The sequence below is a fragment of the Felis catus genome, chromosome A3, assembly GCF_018350175.1.
Source record: "Felis catus isolate Fca126 chromosome A3, F.catus_Fca126_mat1.0, whole genome shotgun sequence".
NCBI classification, from domain to species: domain Eukaryota; kingdom Metazoa; phylum Chordata; class Mammalia; order Carnivora; family Felidae; genus Felis; species Felis catus.
Window position 1 is genome coordinate 14,486,440 of NC_058370.1, and position 24,664 is coordinate 14,511,103.

The window sequence follows — 24,664 nt, forward strand, 5'->3', positions numbered from 1 at the left end:
GTCTCACCTACCTCTTGGCTGTTTCCTTCTTTTCGGTTTTTCTGCCTCTGCTTTGCTCTTTCTTTCTCTCTGTTGAGTCTCCGCCTCCCCCAAAACCTTGGGAAATTCCCAGAGGGAGTGATATAAATAGCTTGGGGGGACGTGGTGTTTGATGCTCAGGAAGGATCCTGGGGGAGTGTGGAAGCCCCTGGACGGGAATCCCTTACACCCCAGGATACCCTGCCCCTCACTCTGGGGAGTGAATTACCTCTTGCAGCTTCTCGGAGGCAGGGCCTGGGCCCATCACAGCCAGCGGGCATCTGCCCAAGGCCTTCCCAACGCTGTGGTCCGCCCAAAGCCCACCATCACCGTGGCGCCTGCCTGTCTGTGCCACAGGTTTGCCGAGCAGGCCGTGTTCACCCTCTTCTGCATGTTCGCCATCCTCCTCTTCTCCCGGGATCCGAAGTTCATCCCTGGCTGGGCCAGCTTCTTCACCCCTGGGTGAGACTCGGGGGACCCGGGGGTGGAGCCCAATAGAGAAGATTCTGGGATGGGCCACCTGGGGGGGGGGGCGGTGGCTGGGTGTGTAACTTTGTCCCGTGTAACTACAAACAGCTCCGTCCTTTACTCTGAAAAAATTTAGGTTCAGATGATAAAACGTTTGGGGTTCTCACGTGTTGGGAGCTTTGGCCTTTGGAATCAGACAAAACTGGGCTCAAGCTTTGTAAGCTTGGCCACTCACAAATTGCGTACCCCTGAGATCATCATCCGCTCATGCATTCTACATCTTTAAATGGCTAAAAATCAAAAGATAAATATTTGTGATAAAGAAAATTACATGAAATTCAAAGCTGATTGTCTGCAAATAGAGTTTCATTGGGACACACAGCCACACCTATTCATTTATGGATGGGCCGCAGCTGCTTTCATGGTGGTTAGTTGGAGAAGAACATTCTGTAGGAGGCTGCAGGTGGCTTCTCAATGATTCTAGTTTGGACTTGGGTTAGGCTTGTCATGAAGGCGAATATGTCTTTCAGATACTGCAACAGGCAGTTGGAACCGTAAGCCTAGAAGCTCGGAGGAGGTGTTGGCTTGCAGATATAAATCTGGGAGTCATCACAGAAATTTGGAATTTAAGTCCAATTAAGGAATTGATGGGGCCAGCTAGGGAAAGAGTAAAGGGAGAGTGCAGAAGATTCTGAGGACCCCCAACATTTAGGAGCTGGGTGGAGGAGAGAAAGGGGAGAAGCAGTCGGGGAGGTGAGGTGGAAAGCCTGTGGCAATGAACCAGCAAAGGCCAAGAGAGGAGAGCGTTTTAGTAAAGAGTGAGTGGGCGACCACGTCAGATTCTGGTATGTCAGAACACGAGTAGATAGGAAATACGTCCTCTGGACTCGGTGAGAGCTCATGGTTTCCATCAGCACCATCCAGTAGAAATAGAACGTGAGCCACGGATGTAATTTTCCAGTTTTAGTAGCCACGTTTAAAAAGTCAGAAGAAACGATGAAATCAATTCTAGTCATATCGTTCACTTAACCCACTATATCCTTTCAACACGCAATCTACATAAGAAATTATTGAGATCTTTTACTTTTTTTGCACTAACTCCTCAAAGTCTGGTGTGTAGTTTAATTGCAGCCCATCTAAGTTTGCTCTTGCCAGATTTCAAGTGTCTACTAACTGCTGGCTACCATTTGGATAGAGCAGCTCTACTCACGTAACTCTTGGGGCCTCGGACTCCCCCCCCCCCGGTTAAATGGGTGATATAAAGTCCTCATCTCATGTGGGTTGTTATAAGGAAGAAATGATGTCACTTCATCCAGCCAAGAGGAGAGGCTCTTACTTCCACTGTCTTCTTTTCCCAGGATGTAGATGCTTTGTTCTTTTTCTCAGATGAAAGATGGGTGTTGTAAACAGGCCAACAAAGCAAAGAGAATGAAAACCACCTAGAAACTCAGTCTCCAATTCTGACACACATCTTTCCTGACTGAAAAATGCCTGTCTGGGAACTGTTCTCCATCTCAATCCCATGGGTAGTTACAGGACTGTATACATTAGCCAAAACTCAAAAGTATATTACCCTTCAGATGGGCGCGTTTGATTGCATGTTCATTATACTTCAATAAAGCTAATTGCAGAGATATCTGCAACCTAGCTAAAAAGAAACCTATCTAAACAGAAGATTTTTTAACAGAAATGTGAGTACAGGAGACATATAAGTTGTGACCTGCTTTTTTCTTTTTTGTTTAATCGTAAAAGTTATGCATAATCATAACAAATTCAAACAATGCTGAATTGAAGAACTAAAAGTTATTCTTCATTTAACCTCTGTAAATGAAGAGATTTGCACAATTAAAACTTCGTGTCTGACGTATCTGATATACACACACCCTCGCCCATAATAGTAGGTACACACAGACATATACGTATGCATATTACAAAAACTGGGAGAGTATAGTACTATAATCCTGGACAACTTGGCCTTTCTGACCTACTTCATTCTTTAAAAAAAATTTTTTTATGTTTATTCATTTTTTTTTAATTTTTTTTTAACGTTTATTTATTTTTGAGACAGAGAGAGACAGAGCATGAACAGGGGAGGGGCAGAGAGAGAGGGAGACACAGAATCTGAAACAGGCCTCAGGCTCTGAGCTGTCAGCACAGAGCCCGACGCGGGGCTCGAACTCACGGACTGTGAGATCATGACCTGAGCCGAAGTCGGATGCTTAACCGACCGAGCCACCCAGGCGCCCCTGTTTATTCATTTTTTAGAGACAGAGCACAAGCAGGGGTGGGGCGGAGAGGGAGGGGGACACAGAATCTGAAGCGGGCTCCAGGCTCCGAGCTGTCAGCCCAGAGCCCAACGCGAGACTTGAACCCAGCAACCGCGAGATCATGTCCTGAGCTGAAGTAGGCTGCTCAACCGACTGAGCCGCTCAGGCGCCCCTATTTTATAAGTTTTCAAAATGTTTATTTATTATTTTTGAGAGACAGAGCATGAGCAGGAGAGGGGCAGAGAGAGAGCGAGACACAGAATCCGAAGCAGGCTCCAGGTTCTGAGCTGTCAGCACAGAGCCCGCTGCGGGGCTCGAACCCACAAACCATGAGATCATGACCTGAGTCGAAGTCGGACGCTCAACCGACTGAGCCACCCGGGTGCCCCTACTCCATTCTTTTTAAATGCTCCATAGTAGTCTATAGAAGGAGAGCATCTTAATTTATTTAATCAATTCCTTTTGGATTGTGTCTAATATTCCAAATAAAAAGGTTTTATTTGCAAGATACCTTCGTTGTACTTCTATGTCAATGCTTAAAGATTGATATCATCTTACATCTTTTAAAAAAACAGATGCAGGGGCACCTGGGCGGCTCAGTCGGTTGAGCGACCGACTTCGGCTCAGGTCATGATCTCCCGGTTCGTGAGTTCGAGCCCCGCGTCGGGCTCTGTGCCGACGGCTCGGAGCCTGGAGCCCGCTTCCGATTCTGTGTCTCCCTCTCTCTCTGCCCCTCCCCTGTTCACGCTCTGTCTCTGTCTCAAGAATAAATAAACATTAAAAAAAATTAAAAACAAACAGATGCAGGGTTACAAAAAAGCATATACAGCATTATCAATGTTTTTATTTTAAAAATGCATTTATGTACATAGAGAGGCATCCAGATAAACTATTATATATACATTGTTGTACACAATTTAGTTACACGTGTCTGTACTAAAACTCTTCCTTTTTTTTTTTTTTTTTTACTCTTATCCATCATGAACATCCCTGTTCGTAGTCTGTGTAGAGAGTCAAGTTTCCCTGAGGGTAAATTCCTAGAAGTACAATGAGTGGATCAAGGGGTATTTACATGTATTGAAACACGTTGCCAGCTGCCCTCCAGGAGGCTAAACCAATTTATTTTACCCCATCGGTATATGCTTTCCAACGTCCGCATTAGATACTATCCTCGCCCTTTCAGGTTTGGCCTGTTAGCAGACAAATGATACTCCAGCAGCATTCTGGTTGATATTTCTCTAAGGCAGCGATAATGGCCATCTTTTCCAGTTTCTTGGTCCCTTGAATACTCTCCTTCCCAAATGTGTGGACTGAAAGGGCTTTTGTTGACGTGTGGCTCTGTGCCTCATTGAGTTTGGAGCCAGACGCATCTGGGTTCAGCGCCCGTCTCCCGCATGGACCATGGCCTGGCCTCGAGCAAGCTGCTTCTGCTCTGTGAGCCTCAGGTGCCTCATCTGACATAGAAACTGTGTGGCCCCGAGAGACTTCTGTGAGCCTGATGTCTCCGCAAGAGGCGATGTGGATCCTTGAAAGGCGGTATTAGATTTCGAGGGGCTGTGAGGCTGCCCCCATCTGGTTTCTGCTGGTGCGACCGGGCCGCGTCTCCGTGCCCTGAGCTGCCTCTCCCAGGAGGAGCGCGAGCAGAAGCGGAAGAAATATCTAACAGAGTCTCAGAGAAGCCTTGGTTGTGTGATCCCCAGGAATTCCGCAGATCCCGTATTCGGTGGCGCTCAGATCCTGCCCTCTGTGGTCAGGTCTCTCTTCCTGGGAGGGTCAACATTTGTTTGTCTCAGCAGCATCTAAGTACCCCGGGGGGCCGTGCATAGAAGGCTTGTGCATCACGGACAGTCGCATCCATGCCGAGTGCAGGCAGGACGCTGTCCAGTGGCCCGGAACAAGGCCCCGCTCACAGAGAGCTCCTAACTCCCTCCCGCAAATCCTCATTTGCAAATCTGCCAAACTTTTTGGCCTGCTGTGATGCCCCCGGGGTCACACGCTTTGGGGCCTTGTCATTGTAGGTTTCTTTCCGATGCTGTCACTGGAGTGGCCATTGTCACCGTCTTGTTCTTCTTCCCGTCCCAAAGGCCCTCTCTCAAGTGGTGGTTTGACTTTAAAGGTAAGGGGTCAGGGCTGGGGTCTCAGTGGGCTCAGTGACGACTGCGGCCTGAAACATGGTCGTCAGTGGCCCGGAGGCAGGGCCCGCGCCTGGGACCGAGCCCCATGGCACTAACCTGCTTCTTCCCTTCTCTCTGTCTGAGCCATTACCTTGTCTGGGGCACTTCGGGCCGCCACAGGTGACAGGTGGGGACAAGAGTCACCAAGGAGAGCCGGCCCGATCCAGCTGGCCGGCTGCTTTGTACGGCCCACGAGCTAAGAATAGCTTTGACATTTTTTTAATGGTTGAAAACAATCCAAAGAAAAATATTTCATGACACAGGAACATTACACGAAATTCAAATTTCAGTGTCCATAAATAAAGTTTATTTCTTCGACAAGAAATTTGTGGACATTTATTCTCCTTAGAATCATATACAGAATAGCCTTGATTTTGCCTCTTGGCTCGCAAAACCCGCCATATTCACTTTCTGACCCTTTTGTAGAAAAACTGTGCCGCCCGTGGGCCCGAGGCCGGAGCTGTGACTCAGTTGCCCAAGGGGCTGGACGTGAGGCTCTCGGGCCAGGTTTCGATGGCTAGGAAGTGGTAGAGACGGACGCACTTCTGCCTAACGGCATTCCGGGTTACGTTAAAAGGATGCCGAGTCCCCCAGACTGGCCTTCAGGTGGCCAGTCTGTGACCCCGCTGGGATGGTTCCCAGCAGGTTAGCCCCTGTGACAGAGGGATGGGGCCAGTGGGATGAGCTCGGCACCAGGAGTCGGGAAATAGGGTCGTCATCTGTTTTATTTTATTTTTTTAATTTTTAATGTTTATTTTTGACAGAGAGAGAGAGAGAGAGAGAGACAAAGTGCAAGCAGGGGAGGGGCAGAGAGAGAGGGAGACAGAATCCGAAGCAGGCTCCAGGCTCCGAGCTGTCAGCACAGAGCCCGTCGCGGGGCTTGAACCCACGAGCTGTCAGATCATGACCTGAGCTGAAGCCGGACATTTAACCGACTGAGCCACCCAGGCGCCCCGTAATCTGTTTTCTATCGTTGAGACAAAAACTAGAGTAATAGGTGGGTTAAGCTCCAGTTTCAGGGGAGGGGGTCTGAGTGCGGGGCATAAGGTAAGGATCAGTAGGGAGCGATTTCACAGGGCCCTAGAAGCGGCTATAGCAACAGAGCGAACACTGGGTCCAAGGAGCCCCGGGCAGGGGGCTTTTGGACCCTGCAAACGGGCAGGATTCGTCTCTGCTCTCCGTCTTGCTTCCAGAGAAGCTTTCGCCATCATCCACACTGGGTGCCACGTGCTGACCTCTCCATATTTCTCCAGCTTCTAAGCTTTGACCTCCTTATAGTCTCTGCTTCTTTACGGTTCCTGCTTTTTGTCTTCTGTAACTTCGGTTCCCCTACGGTGTCTTCTCTCTTGTAGTGCCCGCCTTCGCCGGACATCCACAACCGCGGCTTCCTGCCTCCTCCCTCCCGGCCCGCTCACGTCCCCTCTGCTTGCGGCCTGTAGCTATCACCGTAGCACCCCCTATCTGTCCGCTTCCCGTGGACCTCCGAGAGTGAGACTCTGCCTGGCGTGGCTCGTTCTTACGCAGGCAGCTCTCCCGGGGGCCACTCCTAGCCTCCTGGAGAGCTGGCCTGTGGACCGGTTGCCCTTGATCGGGTCCCATCCGTGGCTCTGTCACCTGTGGGGGGTGGGGGAGGGAGGCTGAAAAAGGCCAGGCTTCCTCTCAGCCGGGGGCTGTCGGGAGGGCACTGTGACATAGATGTCTGGTATCCCAGCTCTGCTGCTGACGTGCTGGGTGACCCTGAGTAAGTTCCTAGGATGTCTGGGCCTTCTTTTGCTTTCTTTTTTTTTTTAATTTTTAAAAAATGTTCATGTATTTTTGAGAGAGAGAGAGACAGAGTGCAAGTGGGGGAGGGGCAGAGAGAGAGGGAGACACAGGATCCGAAGCAGGCTCCAGGCTCTGAGCTGGCAGCACAGAGCCCGACGCCGGGCTCGAACCCACGAACTGCGAGATCATGACCTGAGCCATAGTTGGACGCCTAACCAACGGAGCCCCCCAGGCACCCCTGAGCCTTCCTTTTCCACTTAGAGAATGAACACGTCCCTTAGGCACTTTTCACCTCTGCCTTTAGTCGTTTTCTGGAACAGGGGTTGCAAACCAAATGCCCACAGGGAGGTAACAGTTTTGGATGCAGCAGGTGGGGGGGGGGGGGCGGGCAGGAAAATGGGTTCCGTGAAACCGGGCCCTCCCTGTCCAGCTTTCCTTTTGCGTTTTTGAAACAGAGACCAATGTCTATATCGTGAGGAAAACGGCAGCTGAGGGTGATCTTGAGTGGCGAGATCCTTCACATCAGGGCACTGTGGGGTCTGTGGAAATCTGGCAAAGCCAGTACCCTTGAAATAAAGGGGCAGCTGTGACTCAGTTTCCACCGAGTGTCACCACGCAGGAAAGCTGAACTGGTTTCGCCACATTTGCTGACTTGTTGTCAAGGGAAGCACAAAACTTTATGCAATCGCCCTGATTTTAAGCGTCAGCAACTGATTTCAGTGGAAAACCACGGCGTGGACCCGCAACAGTAGCGATAAAACGCGTCTGCAAGTTGGGTCTGGTCCACGGGGCACAGCATGCTGGGTCTGGTCCACGGGGCACAGCATGCCCCCTCTGTGGAGGGTTCTTCGGGCTGGAGTGTCTGGGGCTGCCTGGTGGGTGGGGAGAGGGGACTCCATGAGCTCTCCTGTCCTTGGGCTACCGGTGGGCCCCGGGCAGACTTGGCTGAAATGGTACATTCCAGCACTTAGGACTTACACGCAGCCCGACAGAGTGGCCAGTTTCCATGGAGAGCAAGTGACTTGATCAAGGTCACATGGCTAGCGACACAGAAACAGGAGGTGGAACCCAGGCACCCAGGCCAACCTAGATTTTCTGATTATGCCTGCTGTCTCCCATTCTTCCCGGGCTCGGAGTTGCCCTTGTATTTCTGTCCCTTTATGGTCACTCGACAAGTACAGATGCGGTGCCTGCTAGGTGCTGGGTACTGTGCTTGCGGATCACAATGAGGACGATGGCAATGGTGACTTCCATTTCCTCTCTGTCCACCAAGCTCTTCTTCCAGATATCGCGTGACTCACTGCCGTCACTCTACTCAGACTCTGTCCAAATGTCACCTCCCCAGAGAAGTCTTCCCTGACTACGCTGTCTAGAAGAACATCCCTCCCCCTTGTCACTCTTCACCCCTTTACCCTACTCTCTTGCCTTCATAACACATTACATTTCCTGACATTGTGACAGGAATGTGACATTGTGACATTGTGACATTTATTGGTTTCTCACCCGCCTCCCTTCCTGGAATGTAAGTTCTCCAAGGCGGGTGGCGGGGTGGGGGGGGGGGATTTTTTTTTTTTTCTGTTTTGGCCACTTCTGAATCCCCAGTGTCTAGAAGAGTGCTTGACACCTGGTAGGTCCTCAATTTATATGTGTTAAATGAATAACCAAGGACTTGTTCTGGACCACACCCGGAGCCGAACCCTTTGCGCATGTGGAGCCATTTCCTCTCCCCAGTGGGTCTCTGAAGTGACGTCACTAGCACAAATCGCACAGCCGAACAGCCCAACGGACGGCAGAGCTAGGATTCAAATCTAGTTCAGATTCAGGGCCTGCTCCAGATAGCTCGCAGGCTAACACGGGGCGGGGAGTGTGAGATTCACACAGTTAGAGGCTCTGTGCTTTTAAGAAACAGCAACAGGGCGCTGGATGGGAAACTAAGGAAGCCGATCATGGCGAAGGTTGAGTGCAGCAGGTGGCCTCTTTAGCACTTACCATGTAACTCATTGAATCTGCATGATGTTAAACCCTCCGTCAGGGCCTTTGCTTTTTCGGACCTTGCCTGCCTCTTTAATGAAATTATACTTTATCGCCTGAAGGCAGAGGACTGAGCCACCCAAGATCTCCGGCTTTCGCTTCCGGTAATCACAGTGTACAATTTGGAAAAAGCTGAAAAGGAGGAACAAAATGTCCACGCCTGGGTGACCCAGGAATTGTCCTGGGAAGTCGGGAACGGCCATGCATGGGCCGGACCTGACCTCCTGCCTCCCTGGTGGCCGCCTGCAGGGACAGTTTCGTTTCCAGAGTGTTCACTCTGCACCAGGCATCGGGCCAAGCCAGGCACCTAACATCAGCTGACGGGCATTTTGGAGTGCACGCAGTGACACGGGGATTTGGCCGCGAACCAACCAGGACCCTCTCTGTCCACCAGCAGCTCTGCCATTAACCTCGTCAGTGTCCACGAGGGCCCCCCAAGGGACTCTCTCTGTGCCACGTGTCAGCTGAGGAAACGGGGGTTCAGACAGGCGAGATCACGTTCAAGGGCGTGCGGTGAGCCAACGTTGGAGCGTCTGTCTCCAGGCCTGTGCTCCCAGCACAGGGGTGGCAAACCTCGGCCCACGGGCCAAATGCACCCCTGCCCTTTCTAAATAGAATTTTCTGGGGACACCGTCTGCGTCTGTGCATATGCTACAGTAGTGGCCTGTTTGCAACAGAAGCTTGCAAACCTGGAGCAGCCGCTCCCCAACCCTTATAAAAGTTTGCCGATCCCCCCCCCCCCCCGTTCTAACCAGTGCACGCAGACACTGCCGCTTTTGTAGAAAGAAAAATCATCCCATAACTCCACGGACGGAGGATACCCTTAGTTTCTCCCTTCCCGTTTCTTCCTTCCACTTTTTTCTCGGCCCGCACCCATTCAGTTACAAAAAAGAGCCTTTTCTCTTGTAAATGAGGAGGAAAGCAGCACTTCTCCAGAAGGGGTTTGGGGAAATTGAAAGGATGTCCTGCATGTACGTGGGGTGCCCGGTTCCAGGAGGTTCTCACGCCGTGGGAGCCATGACAATGATTTTCCTTCTGAATAGAGCAGATGCCCCTCATAATGCTCGGGGGGGGGGGGTGTTTTTTCCCTAAAGCTCCCAAATCAGATGCTGGAGCCAGACTGTGGCTCCCTGGGGACCCCCCCAGCGGTGCCCCCACAGAGATGGGGCCGCAGGGGGTGGTGACCCTTCTTCAGCCTGAGTGTCCTCTCTCCACCCAGCTTCCAACGCGGAGACAGAGCCCTTGCTGACGTGGAAGAAGGTCCAGGACACGGTGCCCTGGAACATCATCCTTCTCCTGGGAGGGGGCTTCGCCATGGCCAAAGGCTGCGAGGTAAGATAGGCAGGCGGGCTGCGGGCCTGGGGAGGTGGGCGCAGGTCGTAGCCCCAGCTGCGGGCTCCGACTCAGAGCGCCCGGGGCTGCGCGGGGCGCTGCGGCCACCGGATCCCTCGTTTACCAGACGGGGACAGCCAGGGGCTCCTACCTCACGGCGCCGCACTCAGGGCTGGGAGCTGTGCAGGAAAAGAGGGATAAGGTCTGATCCGGATTCTCAAGGAGCTCACGATGAGCACACTGCTACTCGCGACTACGGCTACTACCCAGACTCGAGGGACTCGAGGGGTTCCTCGAGGGGTTCCGCGAGCGGAGGAATAACATCGTCTTGGGCTCGCCCTGGGCCAGGCCCTTCTCCACGTGCTTTACACACCCGAACGCATCTAAACGTCCCAACAAGCCTCTGAGGTCGATGCTCCTATTATCCCCGTTCGATAGATTCAGACACCGAGGCGCAGAGAAGGAAAGTAACTTGCCTAAGGTCACACAGCGATGCGCTCAGGATTAGAATCCGGGTCGTTTGGTGCCACAGCCTACGCTCTTAACCACCGTGGTAGAAATGTCAGATATCATTACTATTAATTAGGGTTATTACGAATGTTGTTCTGGAGGGCTCTGGGAGCCGGGGCTGCAGCGGGGTGAGTGGAGCATAGAATTTCAGGAAGGGCCGCCTCAGTGTTGTCTCATCAAACGCTCACGCTGACCCTCGGGGGTGGGTAACACGTGTATTCCCATTTTACAGGTAGGGAAACTGAGGCACGGAAAAATTAAGCAGCTTTCTTAAGGTCATACAGTTGCGTTCTGGTCAAGAGCGAGGGTTCCAACTCCAGGCAGGCTGCTTTCAGAGTCCCGCCTCCTCATGGCTTGTTTTGAAGAACTTCCCAAGAACAGGTTCCACCTGAAGCGCTTTGCAAATAATGGACTCCTCTAACCTTCATCAACACCCCTGAAGTAGAAGGATCGCTTGTCCCCATTTCGAAGATGAGGGAACCGAGGTAACTGGAGGCTAAATAGCTTGCCTATGTTCATGCACCCGGGAGATTGTTGGAGCCGGGATTTGAACCCCCAGCTCATGATCCTGGAACCCACCCCTGCGTCTCTCCTTGTCCGCCGAGGCATTTAAACCCACAACCAATTAAGGGTTAATCTGAAATTCAGATGAAGGAAACCTGAAATTGCCTCTCGGATTGCTTTCTTTCTTTAAAAAGTTCTTTTTAATGTTTTTATTTATTTTTGAGACAGAGAGAGACAGAGCATGAGCAGGCGAGGGCCAGAGAGAGGGGGAGACACAGAATCCGAAGCAGGCTCCGGGCTCTGAGCTGTCAGCCCAGAGCCCGATGTGGGGCTCGAACCCACGGAGTGTGAGATCACGACCTGAGCCGAAATCAGACACCCAACCGACTGAGCCACCCAGGCGCCCCTTGTTTTCTTTCTTTCACTCAATTTTAATTTCCAGTTGCAAACAGTGATACATAGAAGACATCCGTAAGGTATGTGCTAGTAAGAAGCCTCCGCGTGAGAATGCAAGTGTCTGGATCCCAATCCCGGCTCTCCCACTCTGCGCTGTGGTGCTTTGGGCAAGTTGCTAAACCTCTCTGGGCGCCGGTTTTCTCATCTTTGAATTGGATGGAAGTTCTTCCTCTTCGGGGTTGTAGGACGTGACCCAGAGCAGACGTGTGCGAGAACTCCCCGTGCGCTCTCTCGGAATCCTCAGTCCGTGGCTATTGTGGGCGGGGCTCCCAAGGAGCAGACTCTGGAATGGACATGCGTGAACAGGGGCATCAGCTTGGGCCCTTGAGGCGCCCCCCTCTGTGGAAGGGGGAGGAAGGCAGCAGGAGAGGGCGGGGGAGGGTGGTGCCCCACGACGCCCCCGCCAACCCCACAGGGAGCACGGAGCTGAGCTGGCCCTTCAGAGACGCCCCGATTGGTCTGAGGCTGCCCGGCCAGATCCCGGCATCCCTCCATCAGTCTGCGCCGGTGAGCAGCCCCAGGAGTGACTGTGACCTTGGGCAAGACGACTCCCAGGCCGGAGACAGTGCTGGGGCCCCCGGGGCCTCCGGAGTCCGGAGTGCTAATCCGTCACCCACAAAGGTTTCACCGAAGGTCAGCTGAGTGACACGTATAACACGTAGATTTATTTTACTCATTTTTTCCCAACACATAACACACACGAATACAATAGTATAGACTTCAAAAAGAGCAAATGGATGGTTGAGCAAGAGTACTGTTTTTGTCTCCATTTGGGGAATCCCGAGGACCAGAGAGGTTAACTGATCAATCCTAGGTAACACAGCTCATAGGTAGCATAGCATAGCTGGGATTTGAACTCCTGTCTGTCTTGACTTTTCTCACCACTGCCTCCTCCTGGGGATGTATCAGGGAAGGCTTCCCGGAGGAAGTGGCCTGTTATCCGGGTCCCAAAGAGGCCATGCAGTGCAATGGGAAAAGGCCCGGGCTGTCGAACCAGACTGCCTGGGGCGGGGTGGGGGGGCGGGTTGCAGGTCTTGTACGTCAGCTGCGTGTTTCAGTTTCCTCATCTGTACAATGGGAATAATAATGGCGCCGTGCCACAGACTTGTGACAGTTATTGGGTGAGTCGATGCCCGTGGAGACCTCAGAACGTGGCCGACGCAGTTGGTTATGATGACCGAATGCGGGAGAAAAGGGGGAGATGGCGTGGAGGTTCTTGCCTGAGCAACTCGGTGGACATGGCGCCATGTGTCGAGAGGACGTGAACCCTGTCTGACCCTGAGGCAGGGGGCAGAGGAGACGGTCCTCTACCCCAGAGGCTCCTCTGAGCTTGGGATGTGGTGGGAAAAGCCCCGCTCTTGGTGGGGGCTGGGCCGCGGGGCCACTGGCCATCTGGGAGGTCAGTCTGGCTCCTGGCCCGGCCCTGGGCGGTCGCCGGGGTTTCTGTCCAACAAGGCCTTTGTGTGGCAGCTGCCCACTTCCCCCAACCCCGGCTGGTACCATCCCCTGCCCAGGCCCGCGCGGCCTGCCCCAGGCGGGACCAGAGCGCTCATGGCACATCCCGCTTCTCGGCCCCTGCCCGGTACCCTCGCCAGGCCACAGCCAGGCCTCCTGGGGCTTACAGGTCCTCGGACGGGGTCCAGGGCGAGCCCGGGTGTGTGGACCCCCAAGTGCTGGTTCAGAAGGGCTGGAAGCAGATCCCGGTGCTCGCTTTGAGCTTGAGCAACTCACTTAAACCCGCTCAGGGTCCTCACTACACTTCTCTCCTGCTGTAAAAACTGCCCATTACTCCCGATATATTCAGACTCTAGTCTGAAGGCTTCCTGGGCCTACACACAAGGCCCAGCATGGCCTGGCCCCTGCCTACCTCCCTGTCGTCGGCTCCTGCCTCTGTCCCCTGATTGGCTCTCCTCCAGTCCCACTGGCCCCTCGATGCTCCTCAGCTACCCTAGACTCATTTGCACCCCTGGACCTTTGCATCTGCTTTCTTTCTGCCTAACGCTCTTCCCTGAGATCTCGGAGTCCTGGCCCTTCAGGTCATTTCCAAGGTCACCAACTCAGAGGCCCTCCCTGGCACCATCTCTAAAGCAGCCTCGCCTATAATCCCTCTCCCTGTTACCACCCCACTTATTTCCTTCCTTATTCCCTTCCCCCAAATTGCCCTGTTCATTTCCCGGTGGGTGTCTCCCTTACTAGAACGTAAGCGCCATGAGGGCAGGGATCATATATGTCTCGTTCACTACTGTTCCAGCATCCAGAAGAGTCCTGGTACATAACACGCGCAATAAATATCTGTTGGACATGACCCGTAAAATGGGCTGTTTTTAGCACTGCCGATATGATGTGTGGAAAGTGCACAGGGCTGATACATACCGGGTGCTAAAACCAGGGCCACCTTCAGCCCTCGTCCTTGAATTGTGAGTACAGTTTTACCGTCTCGTGAATTGAAAATTGGTCTTCCTCTGCACCTTGAAGCATATCTCATTTAATCTCCATCCGAATAAACTTATCTACAAATACATTGAGGTTATAGGAGCTTGACCCTGTAGGCAAGCAGAAATGCGTTTATGCTCCCTACCCCTCATTTTCTGCTGGAGAGTCACCTCGATGATGATGAGGGTCATGGTGATGATGATAATGATGATGGACGACTGACTGGCATTATCATGTCATTGGAGAGCCTGTTGAAGAAAGTGCTAGAGTCCCAGCTCAGAATTCCAACCCTAGGGCAAATTACTTCACTTATTCAGGCAAGTTACCACCTCTGTGTGCCTCAGTTTCTTCAGTCATACGATGGAGATAATTATACCACTTACCCCATGGAGCTGTTACGGGGATTAAATGAGCTAATATCAGCCCAGTCTTTGGACGAGTGCCTCGCACAGAGTGAACTCTACATTACGTGCGTGTTGAATTAAAGAAATAGTAATGAATCTTATCCAGGGCTTACTATGTAGAGGAACCGTGTTTTGCGCGTCTTTGATCCTTACCGCCAACTCCTTGAAGAAAGCAAGGGACAGAGATATTCATCGATCTGCCCGACATCGTACAGCTTGTAAGCAGCACAGTGGTCTGAATGTTCACACGTGTCCAGGAAGCCTTCTCTTTTTCCTGGTTCTCTTTCCCTAGGAATTACTATACAGAGTTGTATTCAAGCCACTGAGCCTGGTGTGTTTTCTGAGGCTCTTAAAGATGGTCAAGCCTCTCCCTTCCCATCCTGCAACATGGCCTCAGGCACCTCTTGACATCTTTGGGGGGCCATAAGGAACACAGTTTGACAGCCACCGCACTGGGCAATTTCTGAGTGTTTCCCCTTGTGACTCGAAGCTACTAATGACAGCTGGCACGTGTGGAGCCCTCACCAGGTCACCCCAGGCATTTTCCAACTGCTTTATAGATTAGCTCCTTTTCTCCCAACAGCAACCTTCTGGGACAGGTGCTGTTACATCCTCGTTTACAGATTTAAAAAAATTAAGGCACAGAGAGGTTAAGTTGCTTGCCCGGGACAGCACAGCTAGAAAGGATTAAGGTGGGGAACATGGTCATTCTGATTCCAGAGCCCTTTCTCCTCATCCTCTGGGTATACAACCTCCAAAATTGCTTGTTGCATGGTTCCCCCTGGAACACCATGGGGCTGTGTGTTTCTAAGGAAACAGCTTTGATAGCGAAGGGATTGGGAAAGGGCAGGCGAAGCCCTTTGGAGTCCCCAAGAGAACCCCGGGAAGCAGGGGGTTCTGCCGCTGCCCCTGCGGGACCGCCCTCTGACTGCAGAAGCCGAGCCAAGGACCCGTAGGGGCTGCGACCTTGGCCGGAAGCCCGCCACCCAGAGGCCCAGCCACTGGGAAGCTTTTGGCTTCTCATTCATCCAAGTCATTAATATTCCTTCTCTCCAGCCTCTCTTCCTTAAATCGCGCACACGGCCGCCAGTCTCCTAGGAGTGGCCTCTGGGAAAAACCAGTGGCCCCATTTTTTCCTTGCACGGTTCCCTGGGCCAGGGGAGGGCTGGGACCTTGACTCTGCCACTCGCCATAATTTCTAGGCTATCGGACAAACAGTGCCGAGGTACAGACGTAAAAGAAGCAAGTTAATTTTACAGTCCCTTCTAGAGAAAAATATCTTTAAGCATTTATGATTCGTTCCTTCAAGGTAACTTTTAAGTCAAATTCTGGGGACAAGTATAGTATAGTATTTTATTTATGTGAATACATAGGGTGCTTGGGTGGCTCAGTCGGTTAAAGCGTCTGACTTCGGCTCAGGTTATGATCTCTTGGTCTGTGAGTTCAAGCCCTGCATCAGGCTCTGTGCTGACAGCTCAGAGCCTGGAGCCTGTTTGGGATTCTGTGTCCCCCTCTCTCTCTGCCCCTCCCCCACTCATTCTCTCTCCCTCTCTCTCTCTCTCTCTCTCAAAAATAAACATAAAAAATAAAAAAAAAAATAGTATGCTGTGTTCTAGAATCCATTATGAAATTTTAAGTTCTAGAGAAGCGGTAAATTTTTTTTTTTTAATACGATTGGTTTAATTTTTTTTCAGCAGGAGAAAAAAGCGGTAAAATTTCTATTACCCATAAAAGAAATGTGTAAAGATCCTTTGAAAACACCGAAGCGTGTTGGTCTCAGAGGATACTGGGTTGCGAAAAGGGCTGTGGTAAAGACTCACTTGATTGAATATCTGAATACCCCTGAGTAGAGTAACTCCTCAAGAAGTCAGCAGGAGAGAGCCTGGAGACCATTCTGTAGCACTGATGGTCACCACTGTGGCCCGTCCTAACGACCTTCCTGGGCCCAGCCCTCGGGGGGTGGCAGCTGGGGCTGGGCCGGCTCTGAACTGGGGCTGGGCCGGCTCTGAACAGAGGCCCCCCGCCCCCGCAGGAGTCGGGGCTATCGGCGTGGATCGGTGGGCAGCTGCACCCCCTGGAGAACGTGCCGCCCCCGCTGGCCGTGCTGCTCATCACTGTCGTCGTCGCCTTCTTCACCGAGTTTGCCAGCAACACGGCCACTATCATCATCTTCCTGCCCGTCCTGGCGGAGCTGGTGAGAGTCCTGGGGGGGGGGGGGGGGGGGGGGGGGCAGGGCGCGGAGTGGGGGGGGAGGGCGCGGAGGGTGGGTGCTTCAGAAATCTCTCCCCTGCCACTGGGAGGTCCATGGGGGCTACAGGTGCCATAGCCCTCTTCTAAACCGCATGAACGTGTTAGACCCTGATTTTTTTTTAATACTGATTTTTTCTTTTTTCTTATTTAAAAAAAATTTTTTTTAACGTTTATTTATTTTTGAGACAGAGAGAGACAGAGCATGAGCGGGGGAGGGGCAGAGAGAGAGGGAGACACAGAATCCCAAGCAGGCTCCAGACTCTGAGCCGTCAGCCCAGAGCCCGACGCGGGGCTTGAACTCGCGGACCACAAGATCGTGACCTGAGCTGAAGTCGGACGCTCAACCGACTGAGCCACCCAGGCGTCCCTGTTTTTTTTTTCTTTAAGAAATACACAGAGTAAATATTTTCAAAAGTGCACCCAATTTCTCCCTTCGGAGAGGTTTCTAGGAAAATAGAAATTGTCAAATTTGGATTCAGACGAAGTAGAAAGATCTGAGTAAGGCAAATAACCACAGAAGAAACTCTAATGGTAGGCGCAGTTCTAACCTCCCTCTAGAGCAGGGTTTCTCAGCACTGTTGACATTTGGGGCCAAAGAGCTGTCTGTTGTGTGGGGCTGCCCTGGACACGGTAGGACGGTCAGCAGCCCTGGCCGCCGCCTGCTAGGTGCCAGCCAGGAGCTTCCCCTAAATCATGACAATCAAAAACGTCTCCAGACGTTGCCAAGCGTCCCCTGGTCGGGGGTGGGGGACAAAACCATCCTCAGTGGAGAACCGCCGCCCTAAAAAATCACCAGCCCGTCCTCAGAGGGTTAGCTGGGTGACAGCTTCCAGACCTTCAAAGGGCAGATCGTTCCCACCTTATTCAAACTATTTCAGAGCACGGAAAGACAGAGAAAGCCGTGCAACCCAGGAATAAGGTTGGCAAAACGCAGCCGCTGAAACCAATGGACAGCAGAGCGGTGGGGGAGGGCGGGGTGTAGTCACGACTCAATCTCACACGTAAACAGAGATGCAAATAGCAAAATAAATCTGGGCGCGTACCATCAAATAGAGTCTATGTTAGGAATTTCAAAACTGATTAACATTAGAAACGATGGGCTTGGTTCCGTATTTAAATAGATTAGAGAAGGCTTTAGCGCACGATTATCTCAATAGAATCCAAAATTGATCAGATTAAATCAGTGTTGCAACTCCGGGCTTTGTACGCGAACAGTGATCAACCAGGCACGCTTATCTGAGCCACTGTGTTTTTGGCTTTTGTCGGCTTATTTCAATTTGTAAGGGAGTTCGCACTGCCTTAGCACACGGAGATGTACTTTATCCTTCTTCAGGGAATAGAGGATACTCTGTTACCAGTGGATGGCAGTGGGTTTATTTCAGATCTTCGGTGACGGACACGTAGGTTTGCTTCCAGCCTTTGCTGTGGTCCAGCAATGTTTGCCGGACCTTTCCTTGTCTGTGCGCCTTTGGGTCCATCTAGATACGTTCCTGGATGAGATCCCTGGATCGGAGAGCTTGTGCGTGTATACTTTTGTTAGAAGTGGGCAAACTGCCCTCCAAAGTGGGCACTCCCGCCAGTAGTGAGGGGAGGGGGCCCCCAAACCTTGCCACGTGTGATTGGACTTAATCACACCCTTCACCGGGCTCTGAGGGAGCAGATGATTGGGAGAGATGGGACACTTCAGGGTGGTGGGGGGAGGAGAAGCAGGGACCCAGCCAGGTCTGTTGGGGCGACTTTTGCTGGAGAAGACACTGGCAAATCACACAGGCTTCCAAATGTTGCTTGTCATCAAAACCCAAACGTTTTACGTGTCAGGGGACGCAATTAGCACTTTCTGAGAAAAGTTATATGCTTTGGGTTATAAAAATTTGCCAGAGGGGCCAAAAATGTCCTATCTTAAATACAATAGCAGAGAAGAAACCCACGTGAATTGTAGATGAATATGTCATTTGGGGGAGGTGACGAACCAGTGGCCCACTGAGCGAGGTCAACACACAGACGCATTTGATTCACACAATCTTAGAAATCGGGAAATGCTCATCGGCAGACGTGTCCTTGAAATCCGGTGAGGCCCCAAGTAAAGGTGTGGACTGTTTGGCCGAGGGAAGGACCAGACAGGGGACTTGTTACTTTGTTTTACTATTTTTTTTAAAAAAATTGTAAACGTTTATTTATTTATTGGGGGGGGGGCAGAGAGAGAATCCCAAGCAGGCCCCACACTGTCAGCGCAGAGCCCGACGTGGGGCTCGAATTCATGAACCTGTGAGATCGTGACCTGAGCCGAAATCAAGAGTCAGACACTCAACCGACTGAGCTACCCAGGCACCCCAGGACTTGATATTTTAGAGCCATGGTTCTCTGGACCCACAGCAGCAGCAGGGAACTCATTTCGAATGCAGGCTCTTGGGGCCACCCCAGACCTGCTGAATCAGAAACTCTGGGCAAAGTGGGGCCGCCACGCCGTGTTTTAGCAAGCCCTCCGGGTATGATGCTGCACTCTCAGGCGGGAGAAGGTGTGTTCTAGATAAATCTCCCCAGCCCGTCCTCCCCAGTGAACCTGCAGTGTGGCCCCAGGATGTCACTAACCTGGGGAATGTCCTCTCCATGTGTCCTTTGATTTGGGTTCTCTTCTTGTCTGTCTCTACTGTTGCCTGTGGATCTGCGTTTCTGGCTGTATCTCTCCTTGTGTCGTCTCCCAACCTGTCTTCTCGTCTGCGGCCACTGTTCTCTGCCAGTCTCCGTCTATGCGTCCCTGTGCGTCTCTTTCCGTGTCTTACCTGTTGTGGCTTTCAACCGTCTCCATCGGTTGTCGTCGCTTCTCTCTCTTTCCCTGCCGGGGTCACCGCCCCCGCCCCTGCCTCGGTCCAGGCCATCCGCCTGAGGGTGCACCCCCTCTACTTGATGGTTCCCGGCACAGTCAGCTGCTCCTATGCCTTCATGCTCCCGGTCTCGACGCCCCCCAACTCGATTGCCTTCGCCTCTGGACACTTGCTGGTCAAAGACATGGTGAGTCCTGGCGCGTCCCGACAGAGGCCCGAGACGGGGGGTGGACAGCAGGTGCCGGGCGAGACGTCTGGGCGGGACCCCTGGTCCCACTTGACCAAACCCCAGTTTCTGAATAAGTCATTCGGAGCCGGACCAGGGGGATCCGCTTTAACAGACACTCGGGGATGATTCTTGTGCTTGGACAATTTCAGGAAATGGCCTTCGTGATGACTTTCCAGAGTCTGCTTCAGGGACAAGGGACTTCCTCCCCTCTCTGGGCACTGCTCTCTTTTCTTACTTGTTCCTCCGGCTGCTCTGTGCCTGGAATCTTTAGGAGGGAGGAACTGGGGTAGCAGCAGTGGGGAGACCCGCCGGTGTGTTCCCTCTCCCCTCGCTCCCCTGCTGAACCCTCTCCTCCCTCCCTCCCCTGCCTCCCCTGCTGCTTCCACTGGCTGCCGGGGGCACTCAGGGAACGAAAATCCAAAGCTGGTGTAACTGTTCCCAGTCCAGGCTCTCCAGGCACAGATACCCCAGCAGGAGCTGGGGAGGGAGAGAGAAAGGGGGTGGACAAGAGTGAGAGACAGAAAGAGGTCACAGAGCAAACAGAGAGAAGGAGGAGGCTGGTGTGCCTGGAATTGGGAAGATGAGACCAGAGGCCCGGGAGGGGAGGTCGGTGCACAGCATGCAAGGCACAGACTTAGGATATTATTCAGCGCACAGTGGGAGGACTTTCAAGGGATTTAAGCAGGGCAAGGCTGGGTCTGAGAGCCCAGGGGAGGGTCCCACAGGGCCAGCCAAAAGGGTCCTTGGCTTCACGCAGGACCGAAATCAAATGTGAGCCAGGGACAGTGAAAACAGAGTTTACTGAAGAGTATGAGAGACAGAGAATAATGGACAGAGTATCTGGGAGACCCTCAGAATGAAGAGAAAAATGAGTCTCCTTGTTGCTCGGGGTTAGGCGTTTATACTGGAAAAGGGTCTAGGGAACGCGTGTGTTCCTTTAAGAATCCGCTAGGTCCAATCAAAGAGAGAGTCCGGTGAGCAATAGGTATTATTCCATGAATCCCTGAAGGTAAGGGTACATGTTTGGGATCTGGACCTTAGGTGTTATCAGGTGTTCCGGGCCTAGGACAAAACAGAGAATGATTCACTTTCTTGCTTCCCCCTACGTGGGAAAAGAGCTTCTTGGCTTATTCAGAGGCAGAATCCGGAACATGAGGATACGGAGCCTGGCAGAAAAACAGCAGAGATGGAGACTTTCTAGAGTGGAGTCCCTTCAGCTGTCCGATGTCACAGGGATGTGGTTTCACTCGCGCCCCTCCGAGATGGCTTTGGCTGCCGGGTGGAGTGGACTGCTGGGGGCTGGGGGCCAGTGTGGAAAGGGAGGCTGCTTAGGGAAGGCAGAAATGGAGATGTGACGCCCATCCTGGGAACAAAGAGACACGAGAGAAATGGAGAGGCTCCGGGAGGTAGAGGCCTGCCAAGAGCACGGAGAGGGACAGAAAGATGCCGAGGGGCACAAGGAGGCACAGAGAGGCGCTGGCTCTGGAGGCTTGGGTCCAGACAGTGATGATGTAGGCAGTTGACGTAACGAATGTGGGACTAAGCAGGCATTTTGAGGCAGGCTCCCAGGAGCGCAGCCCTCCTCCTGGTCGCCCCAAAGCGTAGGCCTGTCCCCTTCCAATCCTCCAAAGTTGCCAGGGTTTGAAGGTACCCCCAAGAGCAAAGGCAGGATAGCACGACACAGTTCGACCTTGTTGCTTGGCATACGCCCTTCACGACTTGATGCCCTTTCCGCGAACCATCCGTGGCAATGTTTACTTAACAATTGTAATCAACTTACATTTTTTAAAAAAACTTAAGAAGTTTCCGCTGCAATCTGTACATGGAAAACTGGTAACGTATGCCACAGAAGGGAAGTCTAAAAATAAACGCAGACCAAAGAAAGCAAAATAATTACTTTTGCTCCGATAGCAATTGCCCTGGAGAAGGTTCTGAACGCCTCCTTGTCAAAGAGGGCCATTGGCGAGGAAGAGAGAGCGTTAAGGGCGAGGGAGACCTTCTCTGTGAGGAAAAGGTCCAAAGGGGGATTGAAAAGGGAGTCACTTGCCTACCGTGCAGTTCACAGCTGGGCAAGGCCAAGATGGAACATCAGAAAACCCCGATGAGAAACAGGGATTTTCAGCCCCAGGTTGGACTGAATGGCCCAGGAGGTTGGCCCCGGGGAAGAAGCAAACTTGTTCTAGCTTCTTAAAAAGGTCAAAACTTCCATCAGACAAACCTTCGCAACAAGTAAGAATAGCCTTAAGTAGACGTGTAGTGTGTATGAGTGTGTGTGTGTGTGTGTGTGTGTGTGCGTGCGTGTGTGTTATTGGTCAAACCAGATCATTTTCAAGCTGTGTGACGTGGGTAAGCCCACTTCTCTGAGCCTCAGTTTCCTCTTCTGTAAAGTGGAAATAATAATAATAATCACCTGCCAAGGGTTGCTTTCAGGGTTAAGGGACACATCTGTGTGACAGAGTACCTGACACCTAGAAACCACTCGAGAGCTGGGGACATTTGCAACTCTTTGAGGGACAGCCCAGGGTCATGTAAAGATGGGAGGGTTGTGGGCATCCACCGGCCTCGTGTCCTGGAACCATCGCTTCCGGGCTGGGAGACCTTGAATGAATGACTTCCTTGACTCTGAGTGTGGGTTTTCCCATCCGTACGATGACCCCTTCCTTACTCTGGGCTCCGTTTCAGGTGCGGACAGGCCTCCTGATGAACCTGATGGGCGTCCTGCTGCTCAGCTTGGCCATGAATACTTGGGCACAGACCATCTTCCAGCTGGGCACCTTTCCGGATTGGGCCGACATCCACCCAGCCAACATCACATCACTGCCGTCCGCCTTGCCCAACGACACATTTCGGACCCTTTGAGCCCCGCTCCGGGACTCTCTTTGGGCTGGGCCCTCCCAGAAGGCTTTTGCCATCACCCGCTGCTAAGAAACAAGCTCTCTGAGCTGTTCTGTGGCTAGGATGCAAAGGAGCCTTATTTCAGCAATCTGGAATGGTGTTTGTCTTAAACAGTTGGAAACGGAGGCCACCGAATCGCATGGGCACAACTGACATCCCCCACTGCCTGCTTTAGGTTTCACTCTGGAGAGATCATCTCGCCTTTAGAGCTCGCCTGCCTCACAGAGGCTTTTGGGGCTGCGCTGCGCCAGTCCTTCACAGGCGGTGTGTGTTCTGCTCGGCTGGTGCCCCTCCCGTGCCCGTCGTTTGAATCTTACCCCTGCCAATCCCCGGCAGCTAGGGTTATTTCCAATCCCTGGAGACAGGGGGAGGGACAGATGACTTCCTGAGGAGGTGGAGGCTGTGCAAAGCCTCCCTGCTGCTCCTCTGTGCGCCTGAGCACGCCAGGAGAGTTCTAGAAATCCCAGCTGATGCCTCTACCTACCCTGTTTAGGATTTTCCTGTTTAATCGAGTCAGTTTGACCGTAATTCTGGGGTCAGGCCAAGCCTGGGCCCTAATGTCTCACGAGTGGCCCAAGGTTCTTCCAGCAGGGACTCCCGTCCTTTGAGGGCCTTTGAGGCCATCAGCCCTTCCTCGTTCCAGCAGCTGGTCTTTACCTCCCCACCCACACCCCAGGGGGTAAGCATGTTTAATGAGCCAAGGCCACGTATTTCAGAGATGAGAAGAAAAAAAAAAAAGTCAGAAGATAGATTGGAGCCTCGTAAGAGGCCAGGGTGAAATTTCTCAGGCAGGCAAAATATCGTAACCCTCTTCTCCAGACGGGGTCAAGGGAGACTCCCCTGAGCCAGTGGCTGGTGGGAGCTGTCCCTGTTTCCAGCAGAAACGTCTGGGCATCCCCCGTGAACAGCACCGTATTAGGTCCCGTGGGTGCTCAGAAAGTGGCAAGAGCTGCCCAGCGTTAGCCTGGCTCCAGCAAAGGTGCCAGGAAGGGGTCCAGAAGCCTTATGTCTCCCCTTCCTACGCATCTGAGGGCTGAGGTTCTCTGGGCAGCGTGGGCTGGGAAGGCAGCACCCAGAGACTGAACTCAGTACGGTACGAGTGAGTCACAGATGTTTCCCTGGGAGCAGGAGGGAGAGAGGAGAGGCCTCCAAGTTGGAGAATGCGGTCCATCTCTTCCCACGTGAGCACTTTAGTATTTAGCCGCAGTTACAGCCCATGGGGGTTGGAGGCTGCTCTCCTGGAGAACAGGGGACGGGAGAAACCCATGGGACCTGTAACCTGATGAATTGTGATTTCGAATCCTGATTGAAAACGCTATAAAATAAAGAATGTGAATCAACAGTGGACCTAGAGGTTATTTGCTTTGTGGACATAGGAAAGTTTTAAAGCCACAAACTCCTGAGCTGGGAGTTCCACAGAATTGACCGCCCTGACTTAACTTCCTTATTGCCCTTCCCCCTCCACTCTAACCACATGCTTCAACTGTCCTGCCCCGGGGCCTTTACACATGCTTCCCCCCCCCCCCACCCCCTGCCCCTGCCAAGAACACTTTGCTTCCACATATGTGCTTGTTTCCTCACTTTATTCAGGCCTCTGCCCAAATGTCACCTCCCCGGAGAAGCTTCACTAGCCATCTAGTCTAAAATCTTGCCTCATTACTCTCCAACTCCTTACTCTGCTGTATTTTTCTTCGTCGTGTTTAGTCAAGACACCGTATCGTGTATTTTCTAGAATATCAGCCTATCAGAGTACAAACTTTATTTTGTTGAGTGCCGTAACTCTGGTATCTAGAATGGTTTCTGGCACATAATAGGTGCTCAGTAAATATTTGATAAATGAATCTGTCCCAAAATGTATGAGCCAGCAATCTCGGCCTCCGGTCTGAGGTCTGCTCTATTCATTTCTTTGTTCACTCCTTCTTCCACTCATTCATTCAACAATATTTATGTAAAACCTGAGTATGGGCTCCTTCACTGTCCCCATCCACATGGAACTTACATTCTAGCTAAGGAGACAGGCAGTGGGCAGGTAAACAGATAAAATCACTCTCGGTCATGAGGCGGCGTAAGAAGAAAATGAAACTGGACAATGTGACCAAGTGACTCA

The 24,664-nt window shown here is 52.2% G+C and overlaps 1 protein-coding gene across 2 annotated transcripts in view; it reads left to right on the top strand.

Annotated features, from left to right (window-relative positions):
* The window catches only part of SLC13A3 (solute carrier family 13 member 3), a 74,720-nt gene extending 50,818 nt beyond the window's left edge, over positions 1-23,902 (top strand). Inside the window, exons 8-13 of one of the 2 annotated variants that reach the window (XM_023251160.2) lie at positions 376-480; positions 4,772-4,869; positions 9,942-10,054; positions 16,394-16,555; positions 19,483-19,620; positions 22,345-23,902. In XM_023251160.2, the coding sequence (XP_023106928.1) occupies positions 376-480; positions 4,772-4,869; positions 9,942-10,054; positions 16,394-16,555; positions 19,483-19,620; positions 22,345-22,521 (793 nt within the window). In that variant the 3' untranslated portion in view covers positions 22,522-23,902. The remainder of the gene's footprint in view (positions 1-375; positions 481-4,771; positions 4,870-9,941; positions 10,055-16,393; positions 16,556-19,482; positions 19,621-22,344) is intronic. The other variant, XM_023251161.2, reaches the window with a different exon arrangement.
* Positions 23,903-24,664: the final 762 nt, after the last annotated feature.